The following is a 20,800-nucleotide window of genomic DNA, read 5'->3' as shown; positions in this document are numbered from 1 at the left end:
TTGGTGTCAAGATGAGGGTGGAGTTTTAGGACAAATTGGGGAAGAACCAAGAGGTGCTGAGATAGGTGGTGGGAGGGGAGCTCTCAGCAAACCCTGGTTAATGAAATCAGGGTGAAGTAATCAGAAATAATGTCCCTTGCAAATTCCAAACACGAATTCTTTTTCCCAGATGCCATCAATTCTTGTCCACCTGTTCTTTTTTTTTTTTTTTTTTTTTCTTGCGGTACGCGGGCCTCTCACTGTTGTGGCCTCTCCCGTTGCGGAGCACAGGCTCCGGACGCACAGGCTCAGTGGCCATGGCTCACAGGCCCAGCCGCTCCACGGCATGTGGGATCCTCCCGGACCGGGGCATGAACCCGTGTCCCCTGCATCGGCAGGCGGACTCCCAACCACTGCGCCACCAGGGAAGCCTCTGTCCACCTGTTCTTATCGGTCTTCCACTTCTGTCCTACCTACTTCCTGGGATAGCCCATCACCTCAACTCTAAAACACACACACTCTCTCTCTCACCTTCTCTCTCTCCTCCCCATACACACACACACACACACACACACACACACACACTCTGGCTCAACTACCTCTTCCATCATCTTTTATGTCAATACTGACTCTTTGCTGATGACAAGATCTTCATGCTCAGTTTAGACATTCAAAACTGACTAGAAACATCCCCCCCCCGCCACCCTTCGCTTCCTCTCCTAAACTCCCTTCCCTTTCTCTCTCCTCTTGTTTCTTTCCCTCCTTTTATTTCCTCCTTCCTGCTCACCTTTCTCTCATGTTCACTTTCCACCCATCCCTCTCTTCTCTTAGAATGAAACTGGCCAGGGCACCGCTAGCCCAGGAGCTCCCTGGTATTTGCTGCCATCACTTCCCAACTGCTAAAGGCTTTTCTCTTCTTCTTTAAGCGATGACCATGAGCTCATGTCTATCAGAGATCCTGCTGGGTTGGCAGCTGGGTATGACAGACCAGGATGGGCTGGAAGGTGGATCAAGACCTACCCACCAAGGCAGGGCCAGGACCTAGGGAGGTCCTGGCAGCTGGTGGGGGGAAGACGTGAGGCCAGGCTGGGGGCATGTCAAAGGAAGCTGGCATGAGGCAGTTGGCAGAGCCTTGAGAAGGCAGTTGATGTCAGGAATGTGAGGCAATAGGTGGTAAAGACTGAACCACAGGGAGGGAAGTAGAGTATCTGGACCCTGGAATCCTAGTCCCTGAGCATCTGGGTCATAGGATAGGGTACCAGGTTGGGAGAATGAAGGAGACACCCATTATTCTATCTGGGGGTACCAGACAGAGTTCTGTCAGAAGAAAAAAGGTAAGAGCAGATACTAGGACCTGGGAACAAAGGCAAAGCAGGACGAAGGTCAGCAACATGGTTAGCCTTAAGATTCCAGATGAAGCTTCCCTGCTGTTGACCTTGGGCTCCAGCAAGCCCCTGACTGTGAAGGGTATGACTGGCTGAGCATCTCAAGCCGGCATAGAGAGCTGTACGGTCACAGGTCCACCACGGCCTTCCCTTTTCCTGTCCTCCTCTCTGCATTATGCTCTCAGCCAACCACTCAGACTGCAGAGCCACTCCACTACAGTGTAGCAAAACCTCAAAGCACCCAGGCTGCCTGGGTACATATTAACATGACGATCAGTCATCTATCTTCATCAACGCCCCCAGGCTCCCCCCAGCCCTAAGGGGCTCTGACTTTTCTCACCAGACTTCTCTAGGATTTCATAATGTCCTCCTTTATCTAGTCTCCCTTTCCCAGGTCTGCCCTCTGCACCTGGAGAAGCTTGCCTGTAGCCTGGGCTCCCGTTTTAAGCTGTTCTGAACTAACTCTCTGGCCATCTGGAAGTCCACCATGGTTTGTGGCTTCTCTTCACGAGCTTCCGTCATCTTCACCCCTACTTGCCTCCCCTCAAAAGTGCATTCTGTACTTCTGCCACTTATATGCCACTGTTAACACAAGTCCATCTGAAAACTCACCAGCCGCTGATAAACGTGTACTCCTCAGGAAAGAGGAACTACCACCCAGTGCAGCTTGGTGTGAGAAGGGGCTATTTCCTCACACTCCCTTAAGCCCTCACTTCTTTCCCAGTTTATGGTTTCTCTTTTGCTACTGGTGCTGCTCTTCCACACCCTCACAAAACATTCATTTCTTTTGGGACAACCGAGCCTAAAAGATCATTCCATAATCCCCTACCTGCAATTCCAAATTTCCAAATCTCTGAAAATCAAGGCATGGATTTGGGGGGTTTTTCGGTTTTTTACAAGTTTGATGCCAGAGCTCATCTGGTGACAAAGCCAGACAAACTGATGTGAAGCCATTTTATCCTCATACCCATTTAGTGTGAACATTCACACTAAATGTTTTATGTTTTACCGCAGAAATAATGTGGCTGATTAAGAGATGCTGCCCATGATCTCACAGGGCATGTTCAGTGCGTTTGGTGCCTTTCTGAATTCTAAAGCACCTCTGGCTTCAAGGGCTTCAGGTAAGATTTGTTGAAACAGAAGCATCTCTAAGAGCTGAGATTCCCTAGCCTTTCCTCTCTATCTGGAGAGTGAGAAGACAGCCAGGTGGATCAGTGAGGGTCACAAGGAAACCAAGGATAGCAAATCTTCTGATTTGGAGAAAGAAGGGTTGAGTTTGTGTGACTCTGAGTAGCTTGTGTAACCCTCTGATCCTGAACCAGAGGAGAGAGCTGGTTCCCAACAGTCTCTGCTCCAATGGGCTTTCGAGATGACTGAAATGACACACTCAAATGTCTTGAGCTTTTAGAAAATGAAGTGCTATGAAACTTTTCTAGTATTGTTTTTTGAAACATAAATACGTTTAATTGGAATAAATTAATCAGCAAACCCTGTGTTCATTCTGTGCCCAGTTTCACACTGGGTTCTATGAGGTAATCAAGTACAGGGTACAAACTCTGGACTTAAAGGGGCTTCTATTCTGAGAGGAAGGCCAAGTTTTTCTGCGTAAGAAACAATTAGAGAGAACGCAGGACAGTATGTATAATAGAGTGCTAAGATGTTGCAGACCTGCAAGAGGGCTGAAAAGGCAAAGCTCCAATGCAGGCCAGCGCAGTTTTGGAAGATGGTGTGAGAAGTGAGACTTAGTTTGGGTGCCAAAAGATGAGAAAACATTTTAGGCAAGTGTCCCAGGTAAGAATGGACAAGGTTTGTGGGGGGACAGTACGGAGAGAGTCAGCGTGTTGGGAGGAGACTGAACAAGCTGGATGGGGGTAAGGAGCGTGTTGAAAACATATGTGTGTTAGTCTGCTCGGGCTGCCATAAAAAAATACCACAGATCAGGTGGCTTAAACAACTGACTTTTATTTTCTCACAGTAGGAGGCTGGAAGTCCCAGATCGAGGTACCGGCAGGTTTTGTTTCTTTGGAGGCCTCTCTCCTTAGCTTGCAAATGGCCACCTTTGTCTGTGTCCTAAAATGACCTTTCTTCTGTGTGTGCCCAGAGAGAGAGGAAGATCTCCAGTGTCCCTTTCTTTTCTTATCAGGTCAACAATCCTAAGGATTAGGGTCCCGAACTTTTGATCTCATTTAACCGTAACTATCTCTTTAGAGGCCTTATCTCCAAACATAGTCACATTGGAAGTTAAGCCTTCAACATAGGCATTTGGAGGGGACACAATTCAGTCCATAAATGTGCATGTGCCCCGAGAAAGCAAGATATGTCTGGGAAATTTGTGAGGGCAAGATGTCTACAATGATACAGGCAGGGCACAGACATGAACTGAGTGAATGGACATGGAGGACATGAGAGGAATTAGAAATTACAGGACCAGAAAGGCCTGGCCCACCGACTGAACCCTTACAAGTTCAAGTGCAGAAACCAAACTGCATTCCCTAAAGACCTTCCTGGAGAGACTGTCTCTGTCATTTCCTGCATTTCTCTGTCCTTCCCCAGCACCTCTGGTCTGATGCACCCTTACTTGGCTAGCTGCCGGAAAGTGTGAGATTATAGAGCTGTTTTGTGCAGAAAGCCTATTCACATCTGGATGGCTAATGCTGATAATTACTGCGCTGGTTACTAAATCTGTCGGGCTTAGGTGAGGTGAGGCTCCACAGCTGGGGCTCCTGCTCACAGCTTCACTGGCAAAGAGAGAGGTGAGAACAAAAACCAAGAAAGGTGTGCTCAGAAGCTTGGGATTGAGTGAAACTGGTTAATTACCAGTCACTTGCTGTCTCCCAGAGTTGGAGTTTCTGGCTAAGGAATGCTCATAGATCAGACAGAACATGACAACCTGCAACTTATTTCTACACTAAGAGGGTGGCGGGGACCGAGATGCAGAGACAAGTGTGGAGATGGTCTCTCAGGTGCCGGGGCCATCACCACATGACTCAGATGCCCTCAGAATACGGTGGTGGCATGAGGCAGCAGGGTGCAGAGCTCACCGGACTCCTCGTGGAGAGAGCTGGGGATCAGGTGTACCCGTGGGGCAAAGTCTATTTGCTCTTTGCTGAAGGCTCTGAACCTGGTTTTGAGGATCCACAAACTCCCTAAAATGGCATGTCAACACGTGTATACGTGATCGAACAGTTTCCTGAGACACAGACTCATACCATTAATCAGATTCTTGAAAGGCTCAAAAGAGTTCTGTGATTCCCCAAAAGGAGGATGATTATAAACCACTGTCCTAGACCCCTAGAGAAACAGGAGCTTGACATTGGGCAGAGCCCCAAGAGAGACTCAGGGTCCCTAATGATCCTGAAATTATACTCAAGGAGTGTGTGTATGCCTGTAAATGTGTATGTGTATATTTTTCTAGAGAAAGGATTCAATGGTTTTCATCAGATTGAAAACCCTCAAAAGGTTTCATCACCCTCAAAAGGTTAAGAACCTGAGCTAGATCCAGGACCCCCAAAGGGAGAAAGATTGCCTGTCCTTAGCTATGTCTTTCCAGAGGACGATCACAGCCACCTGAAATCAGGGCCCAGAGCAGGCTCTGGTAGTTCTGCTCAAAATCTGGGGATAACCGGGTCTGGGGTCAGGGGCTCGCTGTCGGCGCCTTCCACGAAAGAGCACATTTGGAGTCAAGTGCCCAGACGTTAGGGTGGTGGTCATAAAGGCATCAATAGATGAGAAAACAGTCCTAGCTCCCTCCCTCTCTGATGGCTTATTCCCAGGTCTTTCTCTTCCCAAGCCCAGTGCCCCAGCTCTCAGAAACCCAAAGTCCTTATTCAGTTCAAGGTTCATTCAGTAAATCCTTACTGAGCGCCTACTAGGTGCCAGGCCCTATTCTAGGCGCAAAATAAGGGACCTGACTTGAGAGTGTTATCGACCTAGGCCGGTTTCCTGCCCCGCACACGGGTACTTTGGGCACTGCTGACCAAGGGCTTTCTTCCCAAGCTTAGCCCCCCGCTGCACCCTGTCCTGAGAGGCTGAGACCGTCCCGCCCACCGCAGGGGGCTGGGGTTCGAGGAGGGGGGAAGCAGTACCTGTGAGCAAAGCGGTGAGGGAGGCTGGATGGACGCACCGGACCAGAGTGGGTGGGCCGGGCTCAGCCTCGGCCCTGTCTGGTCAGGGGCTAGGAGGGCTGGGGTGGGGGCACCGCCCGCAGCGCCGGCGGGCGGGCGGGGGACCGGGCGGGAGGGAGAGACGCTGCCCGCGACCGCCTCCGCCGCCGCGCCTCATCTCCGAGCTGTGCTCGCCCGCTCCCCGCCCTCTGGGGCCGTAGCGAAGCTCCGCTCTCCATACTGAGCAGTCCCTGGGAGGCACTCGGACACGTCCCCTGACCGGATAAAGATCGGCTCAGCGTTCGCTCCGCAGCGCGAAATCTCGCCATCAGCGCGGCTCGAGCGGCCGCTCCGGCCCGGCCCGGCGACGCCAGATCGCTATCTGGGGAAACGGGAAGGCACGCCGCTGTCCCAGCCGCCACTCTCGGCCCTGCGCGCAGGGGTGACCGCGGGGCCCTGGGGCTCGCCGCCCCTCCGCGCCTTCCTTCCCGGCGCTCCCTCCCTGGGGACCCCTGCTTCCCGCCAGCCCCGGGCCCCCAGCGACCAGCCAGACGCCCTCGCCCCCCTCGCCAGGTCCTGCTGCCTCCTGAAGGTTACGCGACGCAGCGGAGGGGTGCAGGGGGCACCCACCCTCGCCGCCGCCCACCCCAGAGCCCGACGCGTCGCGCCCGGCCGGCCGGGCTGCCGGCGGCTGCCACCGCAATCCCGGCTCTAAATCAGCGAGGAGAGGCGCCCCTCCCCCCACCCGGCTCCCCGGGCTCCCCGGGCCGCGATTGGCCACGCGGGCGCCCCCCACCCCCGGGCCTTCAGCTCCAGCTGCGGCGCCATTGGCTGCGGGTCTCCGCCAGCCTTTACATAAGCCCGGGCGCGCTCGAGTGGAGTTGTATAAAGCGAGCGAGCGAGCGGCGTCGGGGCGGGAGGCTCTAGGCCAGCCCGGGACCGGGGCTGGGAGCTGGAAGGCAGCGGCGGCGGCAGAGGCGGCAGCGAGCTCCCGCTCTCCGACGCCCCCAGGCGGTGGGGCTGAGAGAGCCCGAGGATGGCTCCGAGCGCGGACGCCGGCGTGAGTACCCGCTTCGGTGCCCCCCACCCACTCAGGCAGAGAAAGTTTCTCCCGCCCTTTGCGGCCCACCCCGATCCGCCCGCAGGGGTGGCGGGGGTGCCGCCCGGGAATCGGGGAAGGCGGAAACCGCTAAGGCGGTGGCGGCTTGGCTTCCAACTTGCCAAGAGGCGCAGGACTCGACTGGCGCGCAGAGCCTCCCGCGGGCTGGGGTAGAGGCGGTTGCGGGGCCGGAGGTGGAGGAGAGGTGGGAGCGGAGGTGCGGGGGCGATAGCCCTCATAGCTGCAGAGAAGGTGTCGGGGGCGTCCTGGAGGTCAGCTGTTTGGGGAGAGGGCACCGGGGCTGGGAGGGGGCGGAGCAGGTGAGGAGGGATGTGCCTGGGGTACTGGGGAGTCACCCAGCGAACCAGGCGCAGCTCCGGGCCTGGGAAGCTACTGGCCTCGGCCGGGTGCCTAGGCTTCCAAGATGGGGAGGAGCCCTGGGGGAAGCTAGCTCTTCTTCCCCGGGAAAGCCGAGCTCCCGGGCACAGCGCTGGGTGGCAGAGAGCTCGGGGAGCCAGCCCAGCGCGCGGCGTAGCTGCCGGCTGCCTTTGCTGGACCGAGGTGTGGTCCGCTTGCTTTCAGCCTATCTCAGGCAAGCCAGCTTCAGGCATTCCAGGGGGACCAGGGATCCTCCTCAGCCCAGTGGGGACACATGGAGGCTTTGATGGGGCAGGAGGCCGAGCTTGGGGGCATGCCCAGCAATGCAGCGCACTTCTTTGCAGTACAGTAGTTGGAAGTCCTGGTTAGTCCTGTTTCTGCAGAAACCAACTCAAGAAACCAGAGTCATCCCAGCCTGGATAGGAGCCTCCCAGAGTGGCCGGGAAGTGTTTCTGGGGTTGGGGAGGGGGGTCACTTTCCTCGGGGAATGACTAATGAATATTGCCGCTGGTGGTGGTAGGGTGTGCACCTAGTGTGGCTTCTGTGTGTCCCAGGAGGTGCTTCAGCTCTCCAGGCAAGACATATTCTTGAGTCACACTTGAGGTGTCTTCTGGGATGGGTACAGGACTTGCCAAGTGAAGCCAGGTGGAAAAGAAGGCAAGAAGGTTCCAGGGATAAGGGACAACTCTGTAGTGCCGCTTGAATCGGGAGAACTCTTGTGGGAAGAGAAACGCTGTTGGTGGGAGATTTTTTGACCCTGATGACTTGAGGCTGCAGCTACCCAAGACTGAATTAGAGCGAATTCAGAGCCAACCTGTACCTCATTCTCAGCCATGAGGAAGGGGAGATGGAGAATGGAAAGTGGGAATATGGCGGTTCTTCCAATATGGCCCTTGAGGAAGCTTTTTCTCTCAGTCTGACTTGATTAAGAACATGTTTCTGGCAGCAGGTCCTAAAGTCCATTTAAGAGACAATGAAGGGAGTTTAAGGTCTTGATGCTGGCATAGTGGACCACAGTTAGAATATCCTGGTTTACAGTTGGTACTTATGGTCTCTGGAGAAGGTGAAAAGGGGGCTGCTCAGTTGGGGCTGTATCCTGTACCTCATCCCTGAACACCGATGAGTGTTTTGAACTCCTAGGGCAGCTGCGTCAGCCTGTAGATCTTTTAGTGGGGTTCTCACTTCATACCCCCAAACCCAGCTCCGTCCTCTACCTGCAGTCAACATTTTTCTGCTGCATTTCCCAAGACCTTCTCTCCACTGGGGATTTGTACAGCGAAATACCTGCTTGTTGCTTTCTTCTCTTCTCTCCATCTGGGCGGCACCTGGTGTTCTGAACCCTGATGTTTATTACTCTGCACCTTGATGTTTGGTTAAGAGGTCCTATAGCAGCACCGTAGTGCCCTCTGAATGTGTGGACCAATGGTCTGTGTAATTCTGGGGAGTGAAACATACTCTTATAGAGAGCGGACTACAGACCAGGAAGGTAGTCCTATTAAACAGCTGTGACTCCTGTTCTCAATCTTACTTGCTGCCTGCTGAGGCAATGGAAGCTGCCCAGCAGGTTCTTTGGTGCCCAGTAGGGGGCGCCAAAGGCACCCAGCTCAGGACCACTGACTTTTCACTTCTTGCCCTTCATTGGTCCTAGTAACTTAATGCTTTAAGCAGGTTCAGGCTATAGCCTTTAACCGGCACCTTCATGATTGGAGCCCTTCTACCACGTACTTCCTGGACTTCAGGTGGTCGGTGGTCTCAGGTGCAATGAGACAGATACATGTACAGCATTCCAAGGAAACAGAGCTGGTACCTAGCCCCCCCTGCTCTCTGAGATCATCCTTTGTGTTTGGTGCTGGTGTGTTCTTTGAACTTGTTTAGGACTCCTAGAGCCCAAGAACATTAGAGCTAGAAGAAAGGAAACTTGAAGAGCACCTACTCCAACGCCGTCCCACATGCACACTTAATTTACAGATGAGAAAACTGAAACCCACTTAAGGCAAGTATCTTGCCCAAGGTCACATGGCTATTTGGTGGAAGAGACAGGACTGGGTCCTAGGATTTCCAGTCCTCTACTTAGAGCTCTTTCCGCTCCCATGACCTGCTTCCTCTTTACTATGGAGATGGACGTGTGTTCTCTGCACAGTAAGTGTTCACTGCACAGTAAGTGTTCATAATTGCTGACTGATCAGACATCAGTAAATTAATAAATCTAGTAAACTGGGGGAAATTTCCTTTGAGTCTGTTATTCAGACTGAGGAGATGGGGAGCAGATAAAGTTCTCATAATGTACATATACAGGTAACCGAAATTCCTAATTATTCTTTCCCCTTCCTCCATTATCCTGTCTTGCTATTTCAAGTGGTCTTGTAGGCAAAAGCAATGCGACTCCTGGTTTCTGTCCACGCACGTAGGAATCAGAAATGCCCAGCCCCTTGCGGTGGTCTTGGAACCCAAGCCTGGAGCTCTTCCTTCCTTCTGCTCAGGCATGCTAGAGTGAGGTGTCTCTGACCTGAAGTCACACCACTGCCTATGGGGCCTCCAGTGCTCAGATCCTGGGTGAAGTGGAGAGTTTCCAATCAGTATTTGCCCATTTCCCCATCCTTGCTGCTCCCAGCTCAAGGTCAGAGTTCTAGGATGTTCTATTTTTGCAAAGTCCTCATATTAGGGCTTCTTGGGTGACCTGGAAGGTGCTACCATTTCCATTGCCCTTTTTCTGTTCTGTGAGGCTGGCTGTTGACATCTGAGCCAGGCCCTGGGAAGGAGGTTTGCTGAGTGGCCTGTGGGCTGCCCCTCTGTGTCCTTTCCCCACCCTGCTCCTTTGCACTCTGCATAGAGCCCCCCAGAGCCTCTGCAGACTTGCCAGCAACCCTCAGGAGGGACCAGTTCTGCGGAGCCAAAATTCCAAGAGGCGGATCCTCTTCTGTCCCTAAGGCTCACCCGAGGGATGCTTGTTGCCAGGGAAGGTGCTTGAGTTTCCTCATCTCCTTCAGGCTCACCGACAAGTTGGGTCTTTTTCTTCAGGTAGAGGAGGGAGGTGGTAGGATAATGTGGAACACCAGAGAGCCACAGCCCCCTCCTTGAAAGCAGGGTTTCTGAGAGGCTGTGCTTGGGATCTGCGCCTGCTTCCAGCTCTAGCTGAAGAGTTGTGCCAGCATTCCCAAGGCATGGTTTGGTTCCGGATAAGGCCAGAGGAATATACTTACATAAAATACAGCTATAGCACAGCACCTCTGTGTTTTTGTTTGAATGGGGGAGTGGCATTAGACACTGAGGAAACAAGAAGTTGCCTCTTTCATGAACCCCACCAGATGGTTGCCCCTTAACCTTACTCTCGCTGGGAAGGCAGCTCAGTAGTGGAAATGATTCAGGCTTAGAATCCGGCTCCTCACTTCCTGCTCAGGCGCCTTGGACAAACCGCTTAGCCTTTGCATGCCTCAGTTTCCTCCTCTGCAAAATGATGAGGCTGGCAACCTGTGATGAGTGTAGGATAGTGAAAATCAAGGAAGATAGTCGTTAACATGCCTCTGCCCTTGGTGAGATGTAAAGAGGTATTCAGCTGGGAGAGGATATTATTGCGGGACCCCTGGGAACCACACCGGGTCTTCCTTTTCCCGGTGAATGAGACCGAGTGTCCAGGTTCGCACATCAGCCTCTGCTCACAGCAACATCTGGGCTGCGGACAAGGCCTGCTTGGCAGGACTCCCCCCTTGCCCTCTTCCCTCCCCCATGTTGGGGTTTTCATTTCGGGCTTCTGCCGTGCTTGGGGAAAAGAAATTTTACAGATCCCAGGATAATTCTGAGTGTGATAGAAGGCCTTGAGCTATTGATTCCTAAGGAAGGATCTTTGTGCTGGGAGAAGGCTTTCTCAGAGCCCAGTGATTTAAGAGTGCTGACAGATCCATGCTCACCGAGCCTCCTGCGGGCTGCAGATACAGGCTTCCAGGCCATCCAGGGTTCTGCGAGGGATTTCTGGGGAGCCTGGCTGGTTGCTTAGGGGACATAAACCTGTGAACTCTCCTTAAAAGAGAGTATGAAATCAATTGGTTCATTATCACACCAAACACACACTGGACCACGGAGGGCATTTAAGAAATGAGAGGTAGCAAAGAACTGGGAGGTTGTGTTTGAAAAGTGTGTGGAAAAGTGTGCAGGGGTTGGGGAAGAGGCGGGGGCAGGAAGACCTTTCTCCACTGAACCACATGATCTTGACCTTATTGAAGTCCTTGGGCAGTGAATGGAGGGATTACTTTGCCTATTTGACAGTGTGTGTAGACATTTTTGATTGTGACAACTGGGGCAGGGAGTGCTTTTGGCATCTAGTGGGTAGAGGCCAGGGATGACATTAACCATCCTACAGTGCACAGGACAGCCCTCCAGTAAAGAACTGTCTGGCCCAAGAAGTGACTAGTGCCAAGGTGGAGAAACCCTGGACCAGAGCATCACATCATGGAATCACAGCATGTTAGAGGTGGGAGGGATTTTAGAAGTATTTTCACCCAATGCTCCCACTTCATAGCTGAGAACCCTGAGATCCAGAGAGGTGAAGAGACCAGCCAGGGTCACACAGAAAACAAGTGGCAAAGCTGGTCTGGACCTCAGATCTGCTGTCTCCTGAGAATGACTTACCCAGACTCTCCACAAAGTTGTGGTAAAGATTCAATGTGAGCTGTGAAAACACTTAGAAAATTATAAAGAGACTATTATTAATATTGCTATGATTAGGAATTCGGAAGTTTGGAAAGTTCTATTTCTGGCTATGCCACTGACTCATGGTACAAGTTTGGGCACATCATTCCCCTACCCCCAGGCCTCTCTGTGAGTGCGTGTGGGGTCGGGGGTGATCTTAGCGAATGATAATTATATCATAATCACTGTCTTTAGAGAAAAGTCCAAAGATTTGCCCTTCAAAAACCCTAAACACTTAAAAAAAAGAAAGGATAAAAATTTTCCTTGAAAGAAATCATGTTGACTTCGTAAGAAGCAAAGCGTTTGCTTCTTGGAAAAATTCCAGTACCCGGGCCCTGTGAGTTGGTTCCAGCCCAGGAAATCTGATCAACATCCGGCAGAGAAACTGATAGCTCCCCAACTGACAAGCGGCTGGATTTGTCCCCACTCCCTCCACGACTTCACCACCCTTTCCTGCTCAGCCCTCTTGGCCCAGCGAAGTTCTGCAAGGATCTTGAAGGAGGGGTGGGCAGGCGTGTCATTAATTAGGAAAACCTTGTTTACTTAAAAGACATATTCTTAAAGGTCTCTTCCAAGGGACATTTTGACATATTACTCGAATTAGCCACAAAGGAATCGTGTGTGCCAAGAGTGTAAAGTGACCCTTCCTGTGGTTTCCAGTTACTCTTATCCTTGTTTGCACCCAACAAGTACAGTGACAAGGTCACGGGAATCACTGTGGAGCTAAGGGGTCCTGTTGACTGGGGAAGGGACCGTGGGGACTGCTTCCCTCCCTAACAGCCACTCCACCTACCTTGAGAGTCACCCCCTCCTCCGGATTTCCTTCGTCCCTGCCCTCCTTCGGGACCAGCAGCATGCCAGGGAACCCCTGTTCCCCACCTGGACAGGCAGAGGAGCCTTGCAGGGGTCATGGGGGTCATGGGAGCAGCCTCGGCTGGTGTTTCTCACAGAAGGCCCCGCCCTGCCCTTGCCCTCAGGACTGGAGGTGGGAAGTTCCTGGAGGCTGTCCTTAGAGGACCAGGGCTCCACCACCACCCCCGCCCAAATTGGGGGGGTGGGGGTGGGGCAAGCTCACTCACAAATCTCACCCAGTTCCTGTCGTGAAGGTGGGGAGCATCTTGCGTGTCCAGGGCAGCCCAGCCTCTGGAGGTCAGTCCCTGTAGTCAGGGTTGGTGAGCACACGGGCCCTTTCTGTCGCCTTGCCTTAGTGATGTCACGTTCCCTTTTGCCCTAGTCTCTAAGAACAGACTCTTTCTTGGAATCGCAATCATGCACCAGTCATCCGAGAAGCTATGTATATCCAAAGAGCCTTTTGCAGGTGGGGAAAGAAGAGTTCCCAAGAAGGAGAAATGCTGCCTTGCAAGCAGTGGGGGTGGAGACATGTGTCTTTTGTTCTCAGCTGTAAACCCAGTGCCTTGCACAGCGCTTGGCATATGGAGGGGCTCCACAGGTGCTCGGTGGGTGAACAAATGAACGTGTGAACGTAGGCGGCCAGTCTGGGGCAGTTGTGGCCCTTGGTATTAAAGTGGATCTCCAGACAGGCCTGGGTCCATAAGGCCAGCTTTCCTTCTGGCTCCTTCTTCCCAGAGCTGGCGCTCGGCCCCAGGGCTCTGTAAACCTCCAAAGGTCCCACCGATCAAGTAGGGTCTGAGGAGCCCACACAGGGCCCACTTGTGAGATGGTACCAGCTCTAAGCCTGGAGCAGGGCTGAGTTTCTCCTCCCCTTCACTTCTTGCGGGTGCTCACTCCCCCCATCCTCCACCAGGCTGCTACAAGGAAGCTCAGCGCAGGTCTATCTTGGTAGCTGTAAGCTGATAGAAGAGATGATCATTTGGATTTCCACCAAAGACAGACTGGAGAGTGAATCATTGCTTCACGGAAAGATTCCCAGGAGAATGCTTTTAAATAGCAAGGTGCACTAATGCATTTTAAATGATTTAGGAAAAAAACCTGACCCATAGACACTTAGGCTTGGAAAAGAACTTTGGAGGTCATCCGGTACCACACCGTCAGCTACCCCCAGCTCCAGGACGTGCAAGTCCCCTCTGTGATCCTCTCACTCACTTTTTGGAAAGCAGCCAGTCTAGCCGTCCTGCACACTGCTGCCCCAAATCTAATCGGATCTCTACCCGACTTCAAACCTCCCTCACCCGGTGACTCCAGGCTCCTTCCCAGATGCGCCAGGCAGGCTCTACAGGCCCCAGCTGCTGCCTCCACGCAAGACTGTCTCCGCCTTCTCCCGCACCCTCCACTCGGCACCCCAGACACTGCATTCCAAAGGCATTGCCACCTACACCGAGCTGAGTCAAATCCACCTGGAATGTAGCTCCCATGGGAATCCAGATTCCCTGTCTCCAGGGGGCCTTTCCTGCCTGCCCTTCCCACCCCCTACACACCTCGATACTTAATCCCTCCCTCCTACGGGCTACGTGTGCACTTTGTACCTGTTGCCACTCGGAATGCCTACCCCTGTATCATGTCTCCCCCCTAGCGGACTGTCAGCTCCTTGAGGTCAGAAGCCATCCCTCAGACATCATTTCTAACCTGGCCCTTAGCATCTGCAAAATGCTTGAAAAATGGATGTGTATATGGCTATAAACTGAGGGGTTTTGCATTTGGAAAGCAGTGTTTAAAATGTCAAAGAACTCCACCAGGGTCCCTAGACAAATTAGTAACAGAAGCCAGCCTATGCCTCAGTGTCTGACAGTCCCGTGAGTTCCATTCGACATTTGGCAGCTACTTCTGGACAGGGAGCACCTGGTGGGCCTGGACTCCATCTCCTGAGATGCATTCGTTCATTCGAAGAACATTTCTGCGGTAGTAATAGCATCACTGTCGTCGCCATTACCTACCACGTATGGACTTTGCCAGGCACTGGGCATGCGTTATCTCATTTCATTTCCCGTTTTACAGACCCGGAAGTCTGAGCAGTTAATAATACTCATTAAGGACCTGCGCTGCCTTGTGTGTGAGGCTGGGAGACTCCGTTTGTCCTCTCATTTTCAGAAACACCATTTCACTGGCCTGCGGGTCTCTGTGGCATTTCCCAGCCTGGGTCCCCTGCGTTTTCATCTGCATGTTCTGGAGCAGGACCAAGCCTCTTTTTTATAAGTGCAGCCGCAGGCAGCATCTGGAGTTCTCTCCAGGTAGCGGGAAGGAAGAGGAAGCCTTATACTTTCACAGTGCTGGGGAAGATGCATAGGACATGGTGGCCCCGGGGGGTGGGGAGGTACAGAAGGTCTGGTGTTTGTCTTCCAGGCTGGCAATGCAGAAGACGGGGACGGGGGACGGGGTGGAGAAACGCCGATGACCGAGGCATTAGAATATACGCGCCACGGGGTCAAAGACTTCGTTTTGTTCTCAGCTGTTTTCCCAATGCCCAGACAGTGCCTGGCAGAGGTGCATAAGACCAGCGAATGAATCACTGAGTGAATGACTGAATGGCAGCCCCCAGCTTTCTCTCCATTTGGGGCCACAGTATTTGCTTCCTAGCTGGCCTCTCTGTTTCCAGGCCCATGCTCCCACGGCCTTCTCCACACCCCGCTGCTGCAGTGTTCTCTCCATCACATCCCTCCAGCCAAGTCATCCCTCACCCTTCTGGCTTGTGTTGTGCATCAGGCCTCCACAGCCTCTTCTAACCTCCTAGCCACGCCCTGTCCCACCATCTGTCCCGTCCTAGCCACTCCGAGCCTCCTGGGGCTGAATGAACCTGCTCAGCCACCATGCATGTGCTGGCTCCTCAGCCTGGGATGCTTTCTCCACCTTGTCCCGCTGGCCAGGTCATCACCGCCTCTTAGGCCTTCCCCAGCACCCCCAGGCAGAGATGCTTGCTCCTTCCACTGTGCTCCCATCTTACTTCCTTTAAGACAAGCCTGGTGTAGTGAAAGACACTGTTTAGTGTAGTGTCCAAGGACACCATTTCTGGAGCCAAATGGCTTAGACACGAATCCTGGCTCTACCATGTACTAGTTGTGTGACACCTTGAGCAAGTTACTTAACCTCTCTGTGCCTTCATTTCCTCATCTGTAAAATGGGGACAAAAGTGGTACCTACCTCACAAGGTTACGATGAGGATTAAATGAGATCATCCACGTAAAGGGTTGGAGTAGTGCCTGGCACATAGTCGGTGGTACGTAAGTGTTGTTATTACTACCCATTCCTCATACAGTACTTGTTATATGAAGTTGCAATTAAAAACAAATCTCCATTTGCCTTGTGTACAGGGTCCCATGAATTAGGTTGAAGAGTGACGTGATCAGCTCCGAGATTTAGAAAGGGAGCTCTGATGTGGAAGTAGGGAGAGATGAGAAGAAAGGGGGAGCAGTTAACAAGTATTACTGCTGTTCAGTTGAAGGATAAAGGGGGCAAATCCCCAGCAGTGGGGATAGAAAGAGTGGGCAGCTTCGAGAGAGATTCATGAAGTGGATTGACTCGGTGATCCAGCAGTTGTGAAGAATAAGGGAGAAGCAAGAACCAAATATGACTCCAGATCTCCAGTTTGAGTGCTGGGGTTTGAAAGGGTCCAATGAACAGCATCCCACTTCCTTGTTCAGGTTCAGGACCAATGAAGGGAAAGAAAGGTGGGGAGGGACAGGGGAGGGGAAGAGAGAGGCAGGGCTCAGACAGATGGAGATTAAAACGCTACCATCATTACAGATACAGCTGTTTGGAAGGCCAGGCTTCAAAGTGGGATTTATGGAGCTTGCTGACGTACCTGCATCCCCACTGCAGCCCTCCCTGTGGGTGGGGACAGGCCTGAGCCTGCCTGGCCAAGCTCAGCACATGGCAGAGAGTGGCCTCTGCAGGGAGGCAGGTCCGTGCCCAGTTTTTCCAAACTGACCCATCTGGTGAGTCCCTGCTCCGGCCCTTGGGAGGAGGGAGTGGGGAAAGGAGGGGAGCCAGGAATGATGCACTGGTCCAGGGGTTCTCGGTCTCAGCACTACTGACATTTGGGGCTGGATAATTCTTTGTTGTAGAGGGCTGTCCCCTGCATTGTAGGATGTTTTGGCAGCATCCCTGGCCTCTACCCACTAGATGCCAGTAGCACCCCCCTTCCCTGGTGGGACAACCCAAAATGCCTCCAGACATTGCCAGCTGTTGAGGGCAAGGGATGCAAACCACCCCTGGTTGAGAACCAGCGCTCTCATCCAATGGAAGGTCCTCTGGATGGAAACCTGAGGAGGGAAAAATGAGTGCTCCCTCTAACCTAATACCCTGTGCGGGACCTTTAAATAGGCAGTGCTAGGAGGGCAGGTTGGGATGGCATCTGGTTCGCCAGACCTTTGTGGAGTCTGCTGTCTTCCTTCTCTTCTCCTCCTCACTTTCCTTATCCAGCTAACTTCTTAGCATCCTTTACCGCTCAGCTACACCATCCTACCTCCACAAAACATTCTCCTTTTCCCCCTCCACCTGGCTAGTTTAGATACCTTTGTGCGCCTCCTCCACAGCACCCCTCACCTTGTACTGCAAATGTTGACTAGCTTTCTCCCTGTGACCCCAGCACCGAGCACAGCCCCAGGCTCATTGGAGGTCCACAGGGAGTGTCACTGTGGGTCAGTTAAGCTCCCCTAGCTCTCCTCCAACGATGCCTTAGTCCCAGGCGCTCCTCTGTGTAGGTCCGGTGGCCCAGCCCATGCAGGGCGGAATGCTTCTGTGGCCGCCTCTCTTCCTCAAGCCTCTGCCCTCCTACAGCTTCTGGAAAGAGTCTGTGCTCCCTGCTGGTTCCCAACATCTGAAGCATTCAGGGCTCTTGCTTTTGTGGTAGCTCAGGGCGGTGTCCTTGGCTCTTGCGATAATTGCTAAAGAACTGCTTGCCCTAAAAATTGCCCTGGAAGCCACAGCTGCCTGACCCTACATCAGAGATCTAGGTTGCTTGGTTACCAGTTTTCAGACCCAATTCAGGAAAGTCCCGAGGCCGCAGAAAACTGAGTTTGGCTGCATGTGACCCACAGCCAGCGTCTAAAGACTGTCTAGGCTCACAGCTATCTGTGTGAAAGGAAAGGAAATAAGCAGCGAGCCTGGCCCCTGAGAGGCATTCACTAGCTCACTTAACCCTGGAAACCTTGACATGTCATAGGATTCTCAGGTTACCAATGAGGACACTGGAGATCAGAAAGATTAAGGAACATGCTCAAGGTCACCTGCTAGTTTCTGGTGGAGTTGAGGTCCAAATCCAGGTCCCCGACTCTGGGCTTTGGTTTGTTTATTTATTTATCTTTCTCTCGATCCAGCTGAGGATTGTTCAAGGCGTTAGCTTGTAGAATACTTTTTAAGAAATTATTACAAAGCAATTCTTCCCACTGCCTGAAACACAAGCCCGACCACCTCTCGCCCTTGTTAAGACCCCTCTTTGCCCCCTCCTCTCCCTTCCCCTGCAGGAGCAGCCCAGGTGTTCCGGTCCTGCACCCTCTGGCCAAGCTCTGCCACTGATATTTATCCTCACCTCCCCCGGGCCGCACTGCCCCAGATGTCTTCCCATTGCACTTACACTACTTACTTACTACTTAACGCCACTCCTACCTGTAGATAGCTAGTAGGTGCTTGTTACACAGCATTCAAGAAAACAAAAAAGTTCAGTTCAACATACTTTTAAAAATTCTATTTTTAGCTTTTCTCCACATTCTCCCCAAAGATTGAGATGTTCACAGTGGTTTGACAGGTTTCTGAGCCAACTGTGTAAAATGTGAGGTCACTCCAGCACCTGCTGTCCTTCTGCTTCAGGCAGTACCATCCTGCTCTGCTTTCTTCCCCAAACTCCATATCCTGCCTCTTCCTATGACACTCTCTGGCTAAATAGATTTTCCTGATAGACCTCAACAAGCTGGTGATGAATTCTGGTAGCAGAAGCATTTTTCACTTCAAATCAGATTGTAGCTTACACTCCCAACTGGGGACTATGAGTCTGGGGCAGTGGTTCTCAGCCCAGGCTGCCCATTAACAGCATCAGAGGAGCTTCTAAAAATACACCCGAACCCCACCCCAGACCAGTTAAATCAGAAACTGGGGTGAAAGGTCTGGGCAGCAGCATAGCTCTAAAAACTCCCCAGGTGATTCGATTGGACAGCTAGGGTTTAGAATCACTGGTCTAGAGCCTTGCTACTACAAGTGAAGTCTGCGGACCAGCAGCCTCGGCATCCCCCGAAAACTTGTTAGAATGCAGAATCTCAGGCCCCACCCCAGACCTACCAAATCAGAATCTGCATTTTACCAAGACCCTCAGGTGATTGATAAGCACCTTACAGTTTAAGAAGCATTGCTTTCGGGAAAGAACAGGGTTTTTTTCTTGCGGCACGCGGGCCTCTCCCGTTGCGGAGCACAGGCTCCGGACGCGCAGGCTCAGCGGCCATGGCTCACGGGCCCAGCCGCTCCGCGGCATGTGGGATCTTCCCGGACCGGGGCACGAACCCGTTTCCCCTGCATCGGCAGGCGGACTCTCAGCCACTGCGCCACCAGGGAAGCCCGAAAGAACAGTTTTAAGATAACTGTATGACAAGTTGCAAGCAATTTCTGCTGATTCACATTATCATTTGGACTTATTCCTTCATCCATTTAACAAATGTTAATTGAGTGCCTCCTAGTACTCGGCCCCACGATGGTTTGGGGGAACACACTGGCATGCATCTCTATCTTGGCTTGCAAATTCCTGCCCATACCCCATCTTCTCTAGGCTCTGGCCATTAATGGTAGCTATCTTTTGTCTACTAGACCCGATCCCCGCTCCAGTTCCAGCCCTTTCCTTCTTCTCAATTCTTTGCAAAAATTAGAGTCAGAATCCCTCTTTGTCAGTCCCTATCAATTGTGGTAATTTGACTGAGCTGAAGATAGCTAGTACTTTGGGTATCTAATGATCAACCGAGCCTGCAGCCCTGAGGATTGTATGGCCCTAGGATTGGTTTCAGACCCTTAGATCTAGAGGCAGAGGAGAAGTTTCTTGAACTAATCACTGTAGTATATAGTATGGTTTCTTAACTCTGGCTATTCAATATGTAGTTTATGGACCAGGACAGTCAGAATCACATGGGAGCTTGTTCAAAATATATAATCTTGGGCTCTCCTGCAGATCAGCTGAATCAGAATCTGCATTTTAACAAGACCACCAGGTGATTCATGTACATATTAAAGTTTGAGAAGCACTGGAGCACTGGCATAAATTCTCAAATTTTACAACATATTAGAATCATGTAGGGAGCTTTTAAAATTCTGATGCCCCTGCTGCATCCTATGCCAAGTGAGTGAGAATATCTTGGGATGAGACCAGGCATGAGTATTTTTTTATTATGATAAAATATACATAACATAAAACTTACCATTTTGACCATTTATAAGTGTATAGTTCAGTGATATTAAATGCATTCACATTGTTGTGCAAACATCACCACCATCCATCTCCAGAACTTTTCATCTTCCCAAACTGAAACTCCATAACCATTAAACACTAACTCCCCATTCCCCTGTTCCCCCCAGCCCCTGGTAACCACCACTCTTCTTTCTGCCTCTTTGAATTTGACTACTCCAGGTACCTCGTATAAGTGGAATCATACAGTGTTTGTCTTTTATGACTGGCTTATTTCACTTAGCATAATGTCTTCTAGGTTCATCCATGTTGTAGCATGTGTCAGAATTTCCTTCCTTTTTAAGGCATATCATATTCCATTGTATGTACATGCCACACTTTGGACATATGGATTGATGGACACTTGGGTTGCTTGTGGCCACTGTGAATAATGCAATTACGAACTTGTGTATACAGATATCTGTTCCAGTCCCCTCTTTCAATTCTTCTGGGTATATACCCAGAAATGGAATTGCTGCATCACATGGTAATTGTTTTTTGGATTTTTTGAGGAACTGCTGCACAGCAGTTTTCCACAGCAGCTGCACCATTTTATAGTCCCATCAGCAATGCATAAGGGTCCCAATTTCTCCACATCCTCACCAACAATTGTTATTTCCTGGTTTTTTTATTATAGCCATTCTAATGGGTGTGAAGTATTATCTCACTGTGGGTTTGATTTGCATTTCCCTAATGATTAGTGATGTTGAGCATCTTTTCATATACTTATTGACCAATTGTATATCTTCTTTGGAGAAATGTTTATTCAAGTCCTTTACCCGTTTTGAATTGGATTGTTTTGTTGTTGTTTTTGAGTTGTAGGACTTCTTTATATATTCTG

The 20,800-nt window shown here is 51.5% G+C and overlaps 1 protein-coding gene across 2 annotated transcripts in view; it reads left to right on the top strand.

Moving 5' to 3' along the window:
• The first annotated feature begins 6,355 nt into the window (after nt 1-6,355).
• CRTAC1 (cartilage acidic protein 1) overlaps nt 6,356-20,800 on the top strand; it is a 137,298-nt gene continuing 122,853 nt past the window's right edge. For both annotated transcript variants that reach the window (XM_082631384.1, XM_082631383.1), the window contains exon 1: nt 6,356-6,527. In XM_082631384.1, the coding sequence (XP_082487510.1) occupies nt 6,504-6,527 (24 nt within the window). In that variant the 5' untranslated portion in view covers nt 6,356-6,503. The remainder of the gene's footprint in view (nt 6,528-20,800) is intronic.

This window comes from Mesoplodon mirus (assembly GCF_964341445.2).
Source record: "Mesoplodon mirus genome assembly, chromosome: 2".
In the NCBI taxonomy this organism is placed as follows: Eukaryota; Metazoa; Chordata; class Mammalia; order Artiodactyla; family Ziphiidae; genus Mesoplodon; species Mesoplodon mirus.
Note: the sequence above shows the minus strand (reverse complement) of the source record. Positions and strands in the feature narration are given on the sequence as shown.